Here is a 21,685-nt window from a genome sequence, read left to right as displayed (position 1 = left end):
ATCAAAGTCAAAAAAGGTACGAATAGATTACAATAGAACTAACAAGTTGCACTTAAAAGTACTGTTTTTTTGCTTTAGGTAGTTTGCAAACTTCCGACAACAGAAAAAAAATGAGAACACAGGCCCGGCATGAGAATACAAGCGCACTTAATTAGGGAACAACACTGTTGGATCATAATTCTGGAACCACCATAGAACATTCTATAGTCTACTGTTGTAACGTCACCATGTAAAGCCATGTTTATGGGTTCGATTGTCGATTAGGGCAGGATCTTTTTGTAATGAAATATCCTAATATTTTTCCTCCGAGAAAAAGATAAATAAATAAATAAATAAATAATAAATAATAGACAAATGCATAAATGTCAATTTGTAAGAAAACTTTTATTTTAGAACTGTGAAAATTTTCATAGAACACTAAGTTGAGAAGAAGGCTTTGTTCTATTAAGGACTTTATACCCAGAAGAGGATTGTTCATCTAAGAAATCCGTGGTCTCTTATAAAATTCCCATTGTAACCAGAAACATCATAAATTTGTCTGCACGATGCTGGAAGTTCCAGCCTGGAACAAATCAGCTCTTCTCACATCGAAACGGTCTTCCATCTAATTGCATCATCCCTCTACTCGATACACTGATTGAAATCAATCACCACTGGCTGCTGGCTTCAAAACATATCGAGTATCGCCCTCTCAATCAACACTGCGCTCCCATAGACACTCTCGTCGTCGTCGTCGTAATTCAAAACGATACTGCCGCCCATAATTTATTGCTTCGCGCAAATTGCTCGCTAGTTGAGGCGTGAAAATTTCAATTGAACCCAACTTCTATTTGCTTGCTTGCTCTCAGAGGCAACGACACGCATCGGGAAGGACGCTTCTACTGTTGCCACCGCCGCGTGCATCTTAGTCGACACAAGCATAGACGACGAGCGACCCCTATCGCGTGCTCACGCTTTTATGGCTGCTATTTGATCAAAGTTTTGACTCAAATTGCCATATTTGTCATCGAATGTTGCGACGCGTCGACAACGATGAGAAGGGGGTTTCGGCACAAGAGAACGATGAACAAATAAATAAATGAGGATGTTTTAAACATGAATGTGGGTTGCGATTTTTTCCTCGAAATGGAACGCAAGGAATGGTAAGATATTATTGATATGCCAGGGTTTCTTCTTCTTTCTGGCGTTACATCCCCACTGGGACAGAGCCTGCTTCTCAGCTTAGTGTTCTTATGAGCACTTCCGCAGTTATTAACCGAGAGCTTACTATGCCAATGACCAGTTTTGCATGCGTATATCGTGTGGCAGGTACGATGATACTTTATGCCCTGGGAAGTCGAGAAAATTTCCAACCCGAAAAGATCCTCGACCGGTGGGATTCGAACCCACGACCCTCAGCTTGGTCTTGCTGAATAGCTGCGCGTTTACCGCTACGGCTATCTGGGCCCCCCTGTGCCAGGGTTGGCACAAGCAAATTTTATAAGACAAAAAAAAAGTAAGAAGGTTTTCAAACGATTTCAACAGAGCCAAACCGTCCTCACGAAAAGTTTAACGGCCTGAGGTGGGAATCGAACCCACACTCCGCATCGTGCTAGGAGTGTGGGTTCGATTCCCGCCTCAGGCCGGTAAACTTTTCATGAGGACTGTTTTCCGACTGTGCCACAGGGCGTTGCATGCTAGTCCGTTGTCTAGTGTGGTGCTTCCTTCAAAGGGCATAAATGCCCACTGGAAGCATTAACGAGTTTTTCGAGATCTCAATAGTCTTCCTAATGGATTTTCAGGATAAACTAAAGGGTTTTCAAGAACACCTCAAGGTTTTCAGATTTTTTAGAGGTTTTTTAAGGCACCCCAAAAAATGTTCAAGGCTTTGCAGAAGTTTTTGAGCGATTTCAAAGCTCAAAAAGACTGCGAGAACACGGTGAAGACTGTCAAAAAGTCTTTGAAAATCTTCAGGAAACCCCTGGGAACACGCTTTGGGAACTCCTCCTCTTCAACAAACTAAATTCCATCCGTTGATTTTTTTTTTCTAGAGCATCATACAAGGCGTCAATCTTCTGAAGAAGCGACCCTGGTAGCATAAAGTAGGTATCGCGTGTTGGGTTATGTTTTGTGGAAAGATTTGAACTCTTGCTTACAGACGACGACGACAGCAGATTCTGCAACACCCAGAAGCAAAGACGACGCGACGATGAGGAGACAAACATTTTCTGATCCCTTTTGCTCGGATGCGGATAATGATGCGATGGTAAGCAACCATCCGTTTCGATTCCCTATATCTATAGGCCATCATCGTAAACCCGGACGACGACGGGGACACGCAGAAATGGAAATGATATGGCGAGAGAATTAGCGCAAATCACTTTACGTGTTTGGCTGGTTTGGTTGGTTGCACAGCAAAAAATAAATTAATATCGGCTGTCGTATTTTTTTTCTGTGTACCAATAATCGGACGTAAATTAATTCGATCATATCCATTTTACAACAATATTTCGCTCAAAGTGGTTCGGTAGCTCGGCAGGTAAAACACTCGTCTAGCACACAAAAATCGTTAGTTTTAATCCTAGCTGAGCACGTGGATTTTTTCATTATTTCATTCAAGGTTTAAATCCCGATTTAAGGGCCTTATTTTATAAGTCGAGTCGACCAAAAATTTTGCTCGACTCGTCTCTGTTACTCGAGCTCAATTAACAAAATAGACCCCTAAATTTCTACATCGATTCGGGTTCTAGAAGTCGATAGACACATGCTGGTTTATACGTTTAATAGGTGAAATTTTCGTTGAACTTTACTAAACCTATCGTTTCATACATAAAACGCAACCGAAGAAGTTAATGTGGCTCATTTATTGATTAAAGAGAAAGTAAAGAAGGAGAAGCTCTCAATGTTAGATAGCTCCTTTTAAAAAGTTACGCGCGAATTGTACAGCATATTTGCGAAGCAACTGATGTGCAGCACGTGATAGGGTTACGTTCTACTTCGTCGTAAGCGCTATTATTCGTCGTACTAAACTTAAAATGTTTCGCTACGGCGGATATTGCAACTTACCTGCAACATAGATTCATTTTCCTAGTTTTGTGAAAGCTGTTATGGTTCGTACACTTGTACACCAAAAATGCAATAAAACTACTGTATTTCGATAAATTACTTCAGCTCATTTATCAACTTTGCACTTTTTAACCGAAATGGCATGAACGAACACGATTTGGGAGAAATGCTTAGTGATCGACTCCAGTCATACCACTTTATGATACAAGTTTCTTACAACTCCCCTGTGTGACTTACTTTGCCGGGCACTTATTTTCACTATGGAAAACCTTCGTACTTCTTCACCGAGGGATTTCATTCCAAACAGTAAACAAAGTTCAATCCGTCGTACTGAGAAAAAAAAAAGCTTGTGCGCATCAATGTGTGCGCGATGCTCGACGTTTAAAACGATTTCTTTGATTGTGTTGTTTTCGCTGCACTGTGTGCAAATGTCATGATTGTTCGGTCAAAAAGAATTGTGTTTATATGTTTGAGCTGAATTTTTATTACGAACAATGAATTTTCAAGGAAATTAATATATTTCATCATGCTGAAGGAATGGAGGGAGATGTCCGTAGATCTATATATTCTAGTAAAACATTTAATAATAGCGTTAATGTGTTGTATTTTGACCTCTCACTGTATCGCAGTGAGCCGTAAGTTGTGAGACGAATCAGAAAACTGATTGCGACGGAACTGAAAACGATACGACGAATTGAGAATACGGCAAGATGCAATTTCAATGCATTATTTCCAAAAAGACGATTAAGCTTTATCAAAATCTTATTGTTTAATGCGAAAGCCGTATTGAGAAATAATTGTTTGGCATCGGTTTGTATCAGCATCGTTCACTGCAATATTGGGAAAACTGCAGGCTCTCGCTGATCAAAGCTTAATTCGATGGATACTAGCACATCACCCTACTACATACTTTCTATTTTTCACTGTGTAAGAAATCGAGTGCGAGAAGTGATGACGAACGAGGGACCCTTCGCCTGCATAGTCGTCATCGAATGGATAGATGGATGTTGACTTTTGGGATGAAGCGGCGTCATATTTTTACTGGACCGACGACGGGCGCAATGCATAATGTCGAAACGAAAACGAATACACGCGCTAAGGCTTTTCGGGCGATGAGCGACCGCAGATATGGAAGTATGGAACGGATTACGATTGCGGAGGAGAGATTGCGGGGCGTTGAATGGCGCTCCCTCCGGGTTGAATCTGATACGTATATTTATGTTTAATGCAACAATCTACCATAAGTAACCACTGTGCTGTGATAAAATTGACATCTCAAGAGATGATTGCGATGATGGAAACGTTGAATGGGAATGTATGGTCTGCTAGTTGTGTAGTTACAGCGGGCGTGGATGCGTTTTGTACTGTATAGATTCGTTAAATGCAACTGAAATGTCCATAAACACTCTAAAGTATGAAGCACATCCGATATTTATAAGAACACACTCCGAAAAAATCGTGCGATTTTACGTCTTTTGGATGCACATAAAAGAAGCGAGCCAAAGGACGTGAATTTGTGTCACATTTTAAATACGATGGTGTCTGATTCGGGAAATGTCAATCATAGCGACATCGTTTTCATGTCCTTCATCAAGTAAAACTACATTTTTTCTTCAATACATCTTTCAGAACCCATTTTTACGTCATTTCATCACTTACATCATGTGACATTCAGCCATAATGTGAATTACGTCCGGAGTGATTTTCATTATTTTTAAGAGTGAAGGTAACATTTCAATTGAAGAAAAACATACAGGCAAAATATAAATGTGAAATCTATGAAGAACAGCCGATGTTTAAAAGAAGGAATAATCGTCGATACAAGTGTCTACAACAGTATAAAATCACTTCAATGTTTAACCCAAAAAGAACAACCAATGTTTTAAAGAAGGACAAATATCTATTGAAAATGTATCATATAAAAAGCCAATAATAATTACTCTTTGCTTTGGAGTAGCAAAATAATAACGACCAACGTTCAGAAGATGAATCTTTTGTTTGGAAAACAATAGCGTAAAGAAATTATTGCTTCAGTTGGTAGTTCTAATGAACAGCTCTCATTTAAAAGAAGGAAAAACTTCTGATGAGGAGGGAGAAATTTGTGGTCAAAATGTTAGCAACGGTACAATCTTGACCTTTCGTCGATTTGACCTTTTTTTCCATTTGACCTTTTTTTCCATTTGACCTTTTGTCCATTCGACCTTTTTTCATTCGACCTTTTGTCCTGCAACCTTCTGTCCTTCGACGTTCTGTCCTTGGACCTTTTGTCCTACAACCCCTTCACTATGTATGCGTTTTCAACCTTCATTAACAATGTTTTTTTCCACTTCTAATATTTTTGTATTTTTTTCTTTTTGTTTATTATTTATCTGTCACGAAATTGCTGAAGAAATCCTTGAAACAAGTATGGAGATGGCATATGGGAAACTCAAACATGAATTTGAAATAAAATCATAGATATGGGCTGTCCATAAATCACGTTGTATTTCCAGACCCCAGAGCCCGGCTAGGTCAGTCGGTAGAGCATGAGACTCTCGATCTCAGGGTCGTGGGTTCGGGCCCCACGTTGGGCGCCAATTATTGATCGGGGTCAGATAGACCCGTTTTTGAACCTCTGGATGCCGACGAGCTAAAATTTTGCTCAAACTAAAAATTTAAATTTGTTTGGATCGGGGTCATTGGCCAAGCCACCTCCCTCCCTCCCTCCATAAATTACTACGTGGTTTGAAAACGGCTTCAATACAACATTTGAGAAATGTTTCAGAAAATTTGTAGAGGAATCAGAACAAATACCTGGTAGAATAGCTGGAGGAAATTGTTGAAATAAAAGCTTGGACAAATTAGCTTAGCTTAGCTTAGCTTAGACTGACTACACATATCAATGGTTGCTATTCCGTGATTGACCGAACTCAGTTAAAATGCACAAAGAATCAACTAGAAGATCGGCAGGGATTGGCCATAATCTTCTTCAGTGTGCATAATTCAGTGCCTCTCCTTATACATGGTCAATAACGGCGCCGGCCACGTCCTTGCAGTCAGGTGGGATTGGGGGAAGGAATGTTAGTGTGTAACCTTTGCTATTTGGAGACCGTGTTTGCCTCTGCATCTCCACAAAGGTTACTAGAAGAGATGTTTGTCAATGGGGAGGATCGTTGGGTCACAGGGTTCACTTTGATAAGCGATTAGACCATGATAAATAATTATTTGTGAGATATAAACATACTTATCTATATAAATAAAAATGGAATGGTGTTTGTATGTCACGAAATGGCTTACGAACGGGTCAACGGATTTGAATGATTCTTCCTCAGTTTTGTTCGTCAGGGGTTCCGACGTGTTCGTGTGTATAAAAATCCCAGGATATTTACCGGGAAAGTTGAAAAAACGAAACTGTCATTTTATATGGGACGATCAAAAGCGTTTTTCAACAGCCTACTTGATGGCAAGGCGAAGTTTGCCGGGACCACTAGTATGTTAATATAATATATTCATTTGATATGAACATTTTCTATGTAGAGGAAAATTATGCCGACACTTTAGGTGACGAACCATTCAAAGTTTGTTGAACAAATACCTAAATGTAACATTCCTAACACTCTTATTCGTATGCCGACACTTACAGTGGCGAACCATCCAAAGTTTGTTGAATAAAGTGAACCTTTCGCAAGTCTACCTTTGTAGTGTCGAACCATTCAAAGTTTTTTTTTCAATTACAAAAATAAAGGTAAAAAGAAAGCGGTGTTTTGAAAAACACATATGTTAAACATAAATAATTCATGAATCAGAGTTTATGTCGACACTCACAGTGACAAACCATTCATAGTTTGTTGAAAATTCATATTTACGTCCCACTATTGTAACGATTAAATGAGCAGTCATGCATATTTTATAGATTAGAAATAGTAGCATGAAACGAGCTCACCAATTGATCCGTCGTCCTTGACTGAGCAGCGACAATCCACGTTCAGCTTCACTCGTTTGCTCGGCTATATAAAAGCACTCAGAGAAAATAGGCGCGCGACCCGAGAGGTAAAACAACTGACGACTTCTCGGGCTTTCTTGACGCACTGCCCAGGAGCAAGCGTCAAGGTCGAAGGATCAAACAATACTAACGGACCGCGCACTTTTTCACTTCTAACAACCGACGCGCGACATGTTTGATCCTGCCCTCATCGTCCGCCCCCGCAGGAGCAAGCGTCAAGGTCGAAAGATCAAACACTCTGAAATAAAAGCTTGGACAAATTAGAGATAAAATCTCCGAACGAATATATAGTTTTTTTCGAGAAATCTTTGGTAACCTCATTGGTGGTGATGTATCGATGCTTACCATTCTCTACATATATAAGTCGAGAGCTCAAATTTCAAAAGTCAATGACGGTGCCGGCCACGTCCTTATTATAATCAGGGAAGAGAAGGATTGTTAGTTAGACAACCATTGTTACTAGAGATCGAGTATAGCTCTGCATCTCCACTTTTGTCATGAAAAAGCTAGTGGGATAATGTGGTAATAATGGTGATGCGATCCATAATGTTATCACGCCTAACCAGATTCCCGATATAAGTCCATTACGCATTGCATGCCAAACGAGTGTACTTCTTCATCATCGACCTCGCTGGAGCAAGCAACACTCTCGATTGACCAAACACTACTGACTTGATCACGCCACTTTTTTCTTTGCACTGCGCGGATCGGACACGATTGATCCTTACTTTTTTCCACCGATCTTCCCCGTAGGGGCACAATCGGTGGACAAAACACTTAATAACATATCATATCATACCATATCATCTTAATAATATAACAATTGTAATACAAGTCAAAATAATTGTTGATATATAAGGGAGCCGGATCCTATTCTTGGCACTTTTGATTCACTTCTTCTGTGGGTTTTTTTTAAAAGCTACAGAGCTTATATTTTGCCATAACATGAGTCGTACTGATATGCTTCTTATTGCAAATTTCCAGACAATTCGGCCGAGAAAACCCCCCATGCCAAAGTGAATCATGGAAGTGCCCAAGTGGTTCTGCACCTTATATGGTCGGGGTTCTGCTAAACCATAATGAAAATTAGCTTGTTGTTGTATCGTTGTGTTACATACTTTATCACCGTCGCATTATTACGTAGTTTTTGCTTGTTTTTCTGATGAATTTATTGCTGTAATTGTTTTATATTATTGGATTTTTGCATATTCTTTCGTATTCCTGTGGATAAATTGAAAATCTCGAGAAATTTCGCCGATAAAATGACCGATAAAAAATCGAAAGTTTCCGAAGATTTAGTTAAATGCTCGAAGTGTGCGATCGTCATATACGCAGAGCTTGCTCTGTATGTTGTGTGCAGCGGAACGTGTGGTCATTCGTTCCACATTGCGTGCGTCGGTATGGGTAGAGATCATCTGCGAGCTCTAAAGAACGGTCTAATGTGGATGTGCGGAGAATGTTTAGTAACTTTCAATGACTGGAAAAACTCCCAACAAAAGTCAACACCACCTACAGACTTGGGCCAATTACATTGCGAAATTGCTGAAATGAAAAGTCAGATCTCTTTGATCGTGGACACACTGCAACGAACCGTCTCAAATGAGATCTCTTCCGATAGTCAACAGTTCCGTCATTCTACTCCTACCACCTATGCAAAGATGTGTACTTCAAATGATATCTACGAGCGTGATACGAAGAGGGATAATCAATCCGCACCGAACGTTGACGTGCGACCTACAGTAAAAGATGACCACTTCTCGCTGCTGCTGACTAACATCAGCAATAACGTTCTGGAAAGTGATGTGGAGTCAATGGTTTGTCGATGCCTAGGTGCCCCAATGGAAGATTGTCTGAATGTGGTGAAATTAGTTTCAAGAAGAACGGATTGTCGACTGTTAGATTATATTTCATTTAAAGTGATATTGAAAGACAGGTGGAAGGATTTGGCTTTGTCTAATTCAACATGGCCTAATGGAATTGAATTCCGTGAATTTGAATGCCGTAGGAAAAACGCTTGGAAACCATAAACATGTACTTTAGTGATATTTTCGCAGTATTATTGTTGTCGATTGCTTATTCCTTGATCTAGTTGATATTGTCGTTAAGTTGATGTGTGTTAGTGTTACTTTTGATATTTGTTAGATCTATTTTATATTATTATATTATTAGGCCCTTTTAACACAACAGTCTGTACAACTAACAAGTTGAAGATGTGGAATAAATAAATAAATAAATAAACCGCACCAAGTGCCAGAAGTATTATTTTGAGATATTTAACTTTAAAGTTCACTCATCTGCGAGTAAATCGCAAATTTCTCTAATGAAAATTTTACCGTTCACGAATGACTAACAGGGTCCAATAAGTAACTCAAGATAGAATATTCAAAAAAATCATCAAATATTTTCCATTTAATTAGATTTGATTTCAAATCAAGAGGTACTCAGTTCACTCTGGCTGAACAAAAATTGAAGAAAATGGTTTTCAGTTCGGTATGGCTGAATGTGTTTCATGATTTCCAAGAACAAAGAAAAAAAAAGGAAAAAAAAGGGTTCATATCATCTCCATACATGGTGGAATGCTTGTCACAAATGTTTATGCACTATGAACGGAAAAGATTTGTAATGTTCCAAGAACTGGCCACAATGTAGTGGTATGAATTGGTACAATTGGCCAATTCGTATTCTAACGTATTCTACCGACTTTCTCTTGATGGGTTATCTATTTCAACAGAAGAGTTATTGAACCAAGTCCCTCACGCATTCAAAGATTTGACAAAGACAATAATGTTGTAGTTAAAGAATATGACGATCGAAGAAATCCATGAATTTGATCTGCCAGAGCGCACCAAGTTACTCCCATTTAGCACACTTTGGCTGAACAAGTTCACGATTATTTATGTGAAGTGCATACCAGGAATGGCATGCATTTCATCATTCCCGTTGTACATGAAACTGCTTGTGCTTTATTGTTCAAAAATAGTCATAAAAGCTGAAAGTTGATTGATTTTTTATGACTCCCTATTAGGGACAACGTAAAAAAAAAATATTAAACGGGATTCGAACTCGTGTCCTTCGAGTGGTGATTAGTCGTGCTACCTCTCGGTCATTTTGAACTGTTGAATTCAGAGCGAATAACTCGAAACAAGTTGTGCGCGATCTGATCAAGGAGGCTTGATGCTGAAAACAGGTGAAAACGTCATTTTCTGAACAGCTAAAGCGCACCAAGTGCTTCCAAATTATTCAGACAACATCAAATTCAAATGTCTTGTTATTTCATCACGGTTCCTGCATGGACCCATCGACATATTATATATAAAGCAAAGGCAAGCGTTTAGCGAATGTTGATATCTTTTCTTTATACAAAAACACGATTTTTATATAAATGGTACTTGGTGCGGTGTGGGTGAACAAAATTGGAATGATATTAGATCAGCATCACCAAAACAAAACTGTTTTTTACAAAGCCGTTAACTAACATGACATACTAAAATCCGTTGGTGTTGTTACTGTATGTTGTTCGGAATAGCCACTTAGCAATATTTGAGGAAGAATTAAAAAAAAAATGCTGTCTTTAATCAGAATTCTAAATTACCTCCAATGTCAAGCTAAGGTTGGATACAATTTCAGTTTTACATATCCTGCTAGAGAAAAATTTTGAATTAACTCAACGAGGGATGGTTCAAATTATTCGATATCTTAAATGTAGATAGGTTATCCTCTAGTGCAAATAACTCATTTTTGGAAAAAATGGCTTTTGGTGCGGTTTAGCAGAACCCCGACCAATATGGTAGAGCTCTTAGTGTTTATAGCTCCAATCGACGTAGCATGGATTTAACCCGACACTGACTCGATATCAACCCACCTGCATTCTGATCACCGACCCGACACTGCCCCGAATTTGTCCCGATGTGTACTTGATATTGGTCCAACATCGGGCACAATTGAACCCGACTTGGGCTTGACATTTAGTGGACAAACATATCAGGCGGCAATCAGCGCATATGTTCCCTTTGTGAACTAAGTGGCCCTCAACCAGTGTTGTAAGCAATCACGGTAGTCAACACGTTTTTATTGACATTTGACAGCCTTTCACATTTGACATTTGACAGAACGAAAGCACCATATTTTTTTCGCTGAAATCAGCGCTATTTTGCTGAAATTTTCCGAGCTAATATTTTCAGCACATCAAATTACTAAGTTTCAGTAGAAACCTGCTGAATTTTCAACGTTCTGCCCTGAAGATAAGCAATTCGGTTACTAAAAATGTCAGCTCGGAAAATTTCAGCTGAAAATTGATGATTTGTGAAATTTGTCTAAATCAAAAATTGTAAAATGTAGAACTGCTTCGATTCGTATCAGTTCTTTAGTCATGTGCGATGATAGCCTCAATGGTAGAGGCAGTGCTTGGAGTCAATATGACCCCAGTGAATGTTGAGGAGCTGTAACTTTTTTGATAGTGAATCGATTTATTTATTTATTTTTTTCTCACGCATTGGAACGTAGCCTCGAGTTGTTTGTTTCGCACATTATTTTTTTCCAAATATCTTGAAAAATAGTTTTCTAAAATTATACAATTTGAGAGATTTGAAAATATTGTGGTCTGTGGTAGCTCCATCATGCGGGGGAGTTCCCAACTAACCAATATGTTACATAGTATCCCTACTCCTGTTGCAAATCTTTACCTACAGTTTAATGTAAAACTGTTTCTGAGATAAACGCGTCCAAAGTTTCCAAATTTCACATTTTTTTTCACAATAACTCCTCTCCGCCAAGCCCCTCCTCTTTTGAATTTTCTTATAGTTTTTAGTAAAACTGAATTGAATGATCTTTTCAAAACAGTAGAAAAATCGAAATTTAGTAGAATTTCCGTGAAGTTACAGTTAAACCTCCATGAGTCGATGTTCCATTACACGATATCGACTCATGGAACCTTACAAAAAATCAAATTTCATGGTTACTATGATTGTCCCCTCAAACAGCTTTCCATAGTATTGCTGTTCCATGACTCAATATTTCCATGGGTCAATGGTCCCTTCAACGACTATCGACGTATGGAGGGTTGACTGTATTACGATTTGAACTAAGAGTCAATTTTACCCTCGCAGAGAGAGAGAGAGAGAGAGAGAGTTAAAAAATCGGTTTTTGTTTGAACTGTAGTGAAATTCTAAAAAAAAAAATTTAATTTACCCACATTTATTTTTACCCAATTTCTTATACGAAACCAAATGAGAAAGAATCGTATAAATATCTGGTAAAACTTTGTTGCAGTCATTTCATATTTTGTTATATTTTTGTTATTTTAACAGCTTACCAGCTAATTTGGTGACACTTTCTGTGATAAAAATATCTTGAAAATAACTCCAATTGTTATAACTACTTGCTCTTCCGACCAGGAAACGTAAAAAAATCGAACACTTCTCTAAACGATTTAACCAAAATCATAAAGAAAAACTCGAAAACAATCCGACAACCGGGATTTGAACTCCCAACCTACCCATCAAGAAGCAGACTTGTAACCTCTAAGCCAGCTGGTGATGGTAGTGTGATAGTGCGGGTATAACGCGAACCGGACACAATTGATCCGGATTCCGTCACTTGCCCTCGAAGAAGCATACAACACATTCAACGGACCAAGCACTTCTGACGCATTGTTCTCAATTTCAATCAACTTTACATAAAAAAAAACTTTATTTTTAGTTAAGAGCTGAGACGAGACTCTTCTTCTTTTTCGACGATTGCTGAGTTTTTTTCTTGTTCCACTCTGTGTTTACATCAATCATGCGCAAGCCGTTCAAACTCTCACATGAACATCCCAGCAAAAAACTATTGCGTTTGCATCACACCGAAGCATAAATAGCGTTTTGAGTGAAATTTCATGCAAGCAAATATAGCAGACATTATGAATAACTAGTCGTGTGTTTAGATTTATCAGTATATTTGGAAAATCTGCTCCACTGACTGAAATGTTTATTGAAAGTTAATTTTGAACACAATACTTTTCATTTTTTAGCCATAAAAACGACGGGCTGCATTTGACGTTTCGTGACAGTGGAATCTGGGCTGCATATGACGTTGATATTTTTTCTCTTCGCGAGTCTCTCTCAGGTTAAGAGCTATTGACCGATTTAGAGCTTATTTTTTCCACGGTAACAAGGAAAAAAGGAGGAAAACGAAAATTGATTTCCTGGTTCCAGCCATTTCAATCAAAGTAGTCTATAGAGCAACTGCGTAATTTGGTGAGTGAAGGAACTCGCTTTCTCTTTCTATTTTGGAGTTACGGTTGTTTTTTTGCAAAAATACGAATACTTCGATTGTCAATATTTCGATTCGAGCAAACATTACAAATATTTTTGACGGCATTCATAACACAAAATGATATTGAATATTAATCGAAAAATAACAGATGTATTATTTTTGTAACTCTGGCAAAATGCCTTGCAAAATATTTTATATTAATTTTATCACAAAAACTTTAATAACTTTTGAGCTGAACAAGATATGAATAAAATCTTTGCAAGGAAATTAAGCGTTTTATCTTTAAAGAGAAATCTGGAACAAAATAGACATGGCAAAAAATATTATGCATAGCATGAACATGGAACTTCAATTTTTGGAATTTGTTCTTTTATTCTGCGTTATCCAAAACCAGGGTGGTCCACAATTTCTTTTAAATAATATAATCAACCTACTTTTATGCAACAATGATGGTATCCTGTCTTTGACAAAATTTGAGTCATTTTTCAATCAATTTTGAAAGAAAGTATTTCCGTTGCTCAAAATTCTACTGATTTAGAGTATTCAGTCCATGAAAATGTGTTTTCGGCTTTAGTTTTTCTAATATCAACTTCTCGTCAACATATTCTATGAACAACCCTTAGAACTTAAGAAAACGCAAGTGCAATGCAAAAAATGGGTCCCAAAAACAAGTTACATTATATCAAGGTATAAGAAACGACTTGTAAAAGTTACGTTATATTGAAGTTTGCCTCCAATAAAGTGCAAAATCAGTATAATTGTTATTTTATTTCTAAATTCTAAAATAAATTAAGCATTTATTAACATTTTGTTAACATTATATTACATTTTATTTGCAGTAGCAGTTCAAAATTTTTACAGATGTGTTGATTTAACCTGCTTATAAGAAAGAATTTCAATTTACTTTACCTAATTAAACCTAAATATATAACTTAAGAGCTTGTTCCTAAGAAAAAGTTTCGATTTTCTGTTAATAAGCGTTAAATTTGTTACATTTGGCATTCAACATCAAGGTGATTTTTTAAAGTTAAATTTTTATCTAGCATGGACCCTTGATACCTTATTGCATCGGACCAATTTATTGGAACCCCTCTCATCGTTACAACATGTCTGCTTGAAGGTTCCAAATAAAGAACTTTTGGTTTATATGGGAATATTATTAGTTGAGTTTTGGAAGCATTAGGAGAAATGTTCCATTCTTGCAAGAATGAAGAAAAAATATCCAAACTTTCTTGCAATCGACTACAGATGATACGCAGGCTTCGTCCTTTGGCGGAGAGGCCTGTGTTATCCTCAAACAAAGATTTTTGGCATCCCTGAGGTAACTCAGGTAAGTCAGACGTGAAAATATTAAAAAATGCTGCCTTAAGGAACACCAGCTCTTACAGGAAGTCTTTCAGACTTGAAGTTCTGATAATGAATCTGTAGTGTACGATTTGACGGATAACTTTGGATTGTTCTAAGAATGTATGTTGGAAAATTATTTTTTTTAAATTTTACGATCCAGCCTTCATGCCAAACACTGTCGAGTACCTTTTCTTTGTATAGAAGAGCAAGACCAGTAGAATAGCCTTTAGGTTTGCTGGAATGAATAAAATTTGTTACACGTAAAAGTTGATGAGTGGTCGAATGTCCATGGCAGAGTTCGAACTGTTCGTTGGCAAGAATTGTTAATATTATTAAAAAATCTGCAATGAACTACAGTTGGGGAACGATATTTTGATTACGAAAAACTTCCTTCTTATACATCATCATCCAAACTCAACCCATCCATCAACCGAAATTGATTTAACAAATGCACTTTCGCTTGCTTCAGCAATTAACTTTTGGACAAACTTTGAACTTTCCTTTCAAGCAACCCCGAAGAAACTTGCTCTTGAACTTCCTATATAATGAAATGGCTCCAAAAGCACACTATCCTTTTCCATCCGCACGGCACCACCACCACCAATGGGTTCAATCTTTATTTCGCTGATGGCGTCTGGCAAGAAAACTATTACGTCGTGAAAGGGAAGGGCATTGTATTGCTGGCCGACCGTATGAAAGGAAAACAACCGTTTTCCCCCGAAAAGTAAAGCGAAAACTTTTTGACCCTCGGAAGAGGGTGTCTTGGGTAAGGTTGAAACTTTTGCCAAACACTATGTGTATAGAGAGAGAGGCCATGTCTTTTCGGTCTTGGGAAGTTTTCCGTTAACTTGCAAGTTTGCGTTGATTTTTGCCGCTTCTCTCGCTCTCTGTCCTATCGTTTGATTTCATTTAACTACTGTTCGTTCGCTTTGCTGGAGGCACGCGGTGAATGACAGGGCTGAGCGCGTGTAATGGGTAAGATTTACTGAAAGGTCGAGGCTTTGCGTTCGTTTGCTTACCAAACTACGCTGATTGCCGGGTACGTTTAATTGGTGGTGGTACTGCTGAATTGGTCGGTTTCTGTTTGGGAGGTATTATTATTTTGCCATGGCGCAATCATAATTATTATTTTGTGATTCTTCGTTTGTGGCGTGTTCGGGATGGGAAGCGCGTTGGACGATAGAAGTTGTATCTACCTTTCATGTTTGCTTATGTCCAGGGATTTTGCTTATATTCAGTTTCATGAAGTGAATTTTGTTTGGTTTACTGCTGGTACGCGTTTTTAATTGAATTTCTTTCAAAGAAAATAAGTTCACACCAAAATGTTTGGTCTTTTCCTGGTTGGCTGAATTCGTCTTCAATGGGATTGTTCAAATATTACGTAACGCAAGAGGGGGAGGGAGGGGGTCTGACATAGTGTTACGGTTCATACAAAAATTCAAAAATTTCCATACAAAAGCTGTTACGTGGAGGAGGGAGGGGGTCAAAAATTGGCAAATTTAGCGTTACGTAATATTTGAATGAACCCAGTAGAGAATCATGCTAGAGGAAGCTATAGTGCGCAGGCACAAAGACATGTTGAAGATGCCTGGATTCCATTCCAGTCCGGTGCAGGTTCTTTTGCTTCGACTAATTCGTTTCTCTAATGGATTCAAATAGTTTTTTTATATTTTAAATTGGAATGGTTGCTCTTTGAATGGTAAAGAAGACAAGCTGTTTATTTCATAGCAACTAAAAACATTCGTATAGCAGTTATTACAAAAACTTATTTGAAACCTGGATCCAAACTCAAAAGAGATCCAAACTTTTTTGTTTATAGTAAAGTTTGTTTTGATGGATAATGATTTTGTGTTACAATCCTCATTTTTAGGCGTATAAAAATCAACTTTTTTGACATTTGAAACCAAAGTTTTTCAATATTTGGGTCTTTTTGTTGAAACACAAGATGATGAATATACTTTCATAGCTGTCTATTTCCCTTTTAAATGCGCTGGGCAGCAAGTTACTTTGCTCCAAAATGACTTGCGGAAATTCGCTCGCAATAAGTCAAAAAAATTGTAATTGGTGACTTCAATGCCAAACATCGCTCATGGAATAATTCGCAAAGTAAGAATTATCTTTTAAGAATTTCCTTTTACGAGTGATCTTCAGGATATTTTTAATTCAATACATTGATAGCCCTTCTTGTTTTTACTCTTCTAGACATTTTTCTACGATTGATTTGATCTTAACCGATTCCAATTTGGTCAATCATACATGCAAGTTATGTCATTGGTTCATAGCAACACATGGGTAGAGCTGTACCTTATATTCGTTATTTTCAGTTCCAATGTTTTATGACTATATGAATTATGAATTAAGAATTATTACTCAGAATAATGGTAACAAATTCAAACCTTTAAATCTAATCGCCTTTTCCTCCCTTTCTTCCAGGTACTCTTCACTGAAATCATGAATATAAATGGCAAGTACTCAGACACATCACCCAACTACGAGATCATTGGCAGAAATAAGTGAACGTTTCTGAGCCACCTTCTCGTCACTTTAAACCTCGAAGCTTAATTTCGCGTTCCATCCCATATCTCTGCTCATCAATCGGCACAAAAAAAAACGCAGCAGTAATACGCCCCACATCCTTACGTTTCCGTGCAATCATCATTCTTGCGGAGGGAGTTCTCACAGTAACTGATTCCCATGGCCGCAGCAAGAAACTCACGTCTTATCGTCAAACAAGGTTCGGATCAAAACCCGTTGGAATCTCGAGTTTTGTTTTTTTGCACTCTCAAATCCGCTTCCATTTCTGTTCAGACGACAAGAACGACGACGACGGCGACGAAGACGATAACGACAAAAAGTTAACCGGCACCGATATATCGATTGACACATTCCTCTGTGTCCGACGGAAAGCGCTGCTCAAGTGGAGGCAATCATTCTTCGCTTTATTGCGCACTGCACCGGGTATGGATTGCAGAATTGCATCGTACATTGGGCCCCGGGTCTAGCCGTGTTCACATACATACAGTGTGGGACAATGTTTTGGGAAATTTTTCGATTTTTATACGAAATGGTCAGGGTAGAGCGTTGGATCTGAGGTATTCATAAACTGACATAATCTCTACATAGATTTTTTGGTGATTTTCCCAATCACAAATTCAAAAGCATATTCTCCACTACCTTCTTCCGCTACTTCGGCTTTTTGGCGACTTCACTGCTTCGGAAAAACTTCATCCGCTTTCTGTTGCTCCAACAATTGGCGACAATTTTTTCGCTTGTGCCCAGGCTTCTGACAGAGGTGGCACTGAACTGGCTTCTTCTTGAACTCCGTTCTCAACGCTGATTCCAGACCTCTTGAAGGCCGGTACCTAGAAACTTCAGGACATACTCCACCCGTCAGATCCGGACGACCTTCCTGAAAACGAATTGGGTTGGCCGTTGAGCACCATGTTAACCATCAGATCCTTGTCGAGCTCTTGATCAGCGATCGCGAGTTTTTCAAAATGATTCTCCATCTGGCTAACGTACGCTCCAATGTCATCACCGTCAACGTATTCCATTTGCATAACCTCCCTGAGAAAAGAGGTTTTGCTAGTCCGTTCCCGTCTTTCTTGAGCTCCCCGGATCAATTCCTAAGCTTCTTTGGTGGTTTTAGTTTTCTTGATGAGGCTGTAATGCGTAGACTCGACAAGTAGACACTCCGCAAGATCTGCTTCGTCGCCCGGAATCGTTTCCGTTCCAGCTCGCATCGCTTGTCGCGCACCAGGGTCTTCAAACTACCACAGCTTCTTACGAACCAGCAACAGCTCCACTTCAAACTTCCAGTCCGAATTGTTAAAGTCGTTCGGCTTTTTGAGTCCTATTATTTTTTCATTTTCGTTTTACTTGGTAGAATTGTTCGTCCTCATAGTAAACTTGATGTACTCAGGCCCATAACCTGATGAGAGTGACTTATTACTACATAACGCAGCTTCATCGGGAGAGGGCTGTGCTCATTCACTTCTGAGCTCATGCATTTCGTCAATCTCAGACTGTAGCTGTTCTGCTAGTTCGCTGTTCGAGCTAAATGTCGTCGCAAACACTGCTAACTACGACATTTCTACGGTGTCTATGCGACTACTCGTTTTGCCCAAATTACGGTTGAAAATTTCGCCGGGGTTTTGCACAGCTTTTTGAGCGACGACGCATTCTACTCTTGGGCTGGCCTCACGGCAGAGCCCTGTTGAACTTCTACTGGACGCTCATGTGCACTTCGCCACTCTACGACGACTCGTTATCCGCTGCTACTTTACGAGGTCTCCTGGTTGACCAGTTGGATGCCGAGGTCGGTCCAGCGATTCCGGTTCACTGGCGCTCCGACGACCCAACACTGGTGGTTTGTGACGATCGATGCTACACGACCTAGTCCCTGACGGTGAAGCTATCCTACTCAAGATACGCGTTTCTTCAAGATTCAATATTGACCGGTGGAGTGCTGAAATCGGTCCAGCAATTCCGGTTGGAGGATGGCTTCCGGTTCATTGGCGCTCCGACGACCTTTGGCCAGTACTACTACGCGATCTACTCAACTAATCTCCGACAGTGGACTTAGTCTACTTCAAAGCTGGCCGGTCAGATACCGAGGTTGGTTCTGCGATTTCGGTGGAGGAAAACTCCCGGTTCACTGGCGCCCCGACGATCATTTGCCGGTGCTGTTTCGCGAATTATTTAGCTAGACTCTGGCGGTGGACTCAGCCTACTCCGACTTGACGTTGGTCGGCCAAGTGCCAGGGTTGGTTCTGCAATTCCGATTGGAGGATGACTTTTGGTTTGCAGGCGCCTTGACAACTTATTACCGATACTACGCTACGCCCGCTCTACTCGATTTAGTCCCCGACGGAGGATCTAGCCCAATCCGATCGTTCTTGTCAATCCATGGATTGACATCGCCGACAATCTGTTCTTCCGTGTAGATCGTCAGCCTGCTGAGGATGACCTTCTCCGGCGCAGTATACCAAGCTGAAACGTGAAGCAGAAAAGGTTGAATTGAAGGTTATTACGTTGAAATCGAAGTATCTGCTTGTTGAAGGGACCGAGCGCGATAGAGGTCGCATTGGCAGAGCTGTGACAATCGACAGTGATGAGTTCGATATGGTTTACGAATTTGTGTACCTCGGATCATTGGTTTTGTCAGATAACAACTGCAGCATAGAAAATCGAAGAGAATAATTGCCGGCAATCGTGCTCAATACGGATTTCACAAGACCTTGTGGTCTGGTAAACCCTACTCCCTAAATGTACCATGTACAAGACGCTGATAAGACCGGTAGTCCTTTACGGACAGGAGACGTGGACAACGCTTGAAGAGGACCTTCAACTGCTAGGAACAACGTGTGCTTAGGACGATCTTTCGCGGAGTATGTGAGAATTTGACGAGTTTGCGCAACCCTATTGTGAACCCAGTATCCAGAAAGTCGGCAAAGCTGGAGGGGTACGATGAACGGGGCACGTTGTGAGAATGCTGGACACCAATCCCTCAAAAATGACGTTTTTCCTCGATTTCGTTTGGTTTAAGACGTGCAGGGGCGTATCAAGCTAAGTGGTTTGTTTAAGTGGCGCAGGATCTTGTATAAAGTTCATTTAAATCGGTCATGTACAGGGATTTACCCAACGTTAGTTGTTTATATGGTATGAAAAATCAAAATGGTTGCAAACGTATTGTCCAGTACTGTACGTTCCAAACACTTGCAAGGAACGACTCGAGGCGTGCAAAGCGCACGATTTTCTCGGTTCGAGTCAAAGTTCTCTAAACAGATTATTGTTTTCGAGAATTAATATACCAAACAACATTGCCGGCCACACTCCGGTTCTTGGGTTCGCCTTTCTGTTTGACCGTAAGCAATACTTTGGGTGTAACACGTTCCAAAGCTGTAAGCCGGTTACCAACTCGCCCCCACCAATTCCCCGGACCACGGAGACGGTTTATGAAGCATCGATTTCCCGGCACTTTGTCCGGCAATGGGGCACGTCCTTCGCATGGCAACGTGTGTGTGGACATTTGTAGAGTAAGGGTTCCCCACTTGCACCCTGTTCGGAATGGTTTCAATCTCTCCTCTCTCTGAAGTGCCCTCCTGAACTGTCGCACTCGTTAAGTTCGATGAAGTGTTTCTTGTCGTCGAACAGAGGAGCAACGGGTCAAAATACTTGAAGACGATTAAAGGGCTTGTTAAACATTTAGAAGCCAAATTATTTTGTTCTTAAGGATTATAAATTTTCATTAGAATCTAGCTCACAAGACGCAATGTTAAACTGGGTGAAGATTTCAGTTCATTTGAAGAATGATGGACTTTCGATCCTTTGTCACATCGACCTTTTGTTTTCATTCGACCTCCTGTCGTAGATTACTTATGACTAGGAATTGCATCCAGTCACTCCTATGTGCATCCCCAGTGTGCCAAAGTGTCCCCGGATCGTACATTTTAGGTATTTATTCCCTTTACAACTTTTAGGAACAGCCGTTATAGTTCACGAGCAGTTTGTTCTTCGTTCTTCTCGCGCGAGGTTCAATGGCTTCACAGTGGGGACGTACACTCACTCACACACCCCCATCACCGAAGTGGCAACGCAACTCGAAAGGAATAAAACGGCGCGACGACCGTTGTGTGTCATTTTAAGTGAATGTGCAAGCAAGCAATAAAAATGAAATAAAGAAAATCCATTTCCAAGAGGCTCGCAAACAACCCCCCATTGCCCCGTTGCTGGTTGCCCTTGACCATTATTAGCCAGGGGTCTACACTAGGGCGATTCAAGTTACGAAAAAGTTTAAAAATTCTATCTCATTTGTCTGCTTTACATCTCTTTTGATAAGTGTTCTGTAAACTATTCGAATTTATTTATTCATACGAAAATTACTATGGATGTTTCTTGAAAAAAATACCAAACACGTTAGTTCTACGATGTAAAAACAAATTTATCATCTCAAGGTAAAAACTTATTCTTCAAATCACAATAAAATAATCATCAAGATTTGCTTCTCTTATCCCAAGTTACGGTAAAGATGGGCGTGACCGGAAATAGTGAAAC

The 21,685-nt window shown here is 39.6% G+C and overlaps 1 protein-coding gene and 1 non-coding gene across 2 annotated transcripts in view; both read left to right on the top strand.

Moving 5' to 3' along the window:
- The first annotated feature begins 5,545 nt into the window (after window positions 1-5,545).
- On the top strand, window positions 5,546-5,618 carry Trnae-cuc. Its single transcript has one exon. It is a non-coding gene; the product is annotated as a tRNA-Glu (tRNA).
- A 3,067-nt stretch (window positions 5,619-8,685) lies between these two features.
- The window catches only part of LOC110674284 (putative uncharacterized protein DDB_G0288973), a 62,998-nt gene continuing 49,998 nt past the window's right edge, over window positions 8,686-21,685 (top strand). The window contains exon 1 of the mRNA XM_021838561.1: window positions 8,686-8,841. Within this exon, the coding sequence (XP_021694253.1) occupies window positions 8,686-8,841 (156 nt within the window). The remainder of the gene's footprint in view (window positions 8,842-21,685) is intronic.

Source organism: Aedes aegypti, chromosome 1, assembly GCF_002204515.2.
Source record: "Aedes aegypti strain LVP_AGWG chromosome 1, AaegL5.0 Primary Assembly, whole genome shotgun sequence".
NCBI lineage: Eukaryota > Metazoa > Arthropoda > Insecta > Diptera > Culicidae > Aedes > Aedes aegypti.
The sequence above is the reverse complement of the archived record's forward strand: the minus strand, read 5'-3'. Positions and strand labels throughout refer to the sequence as shown.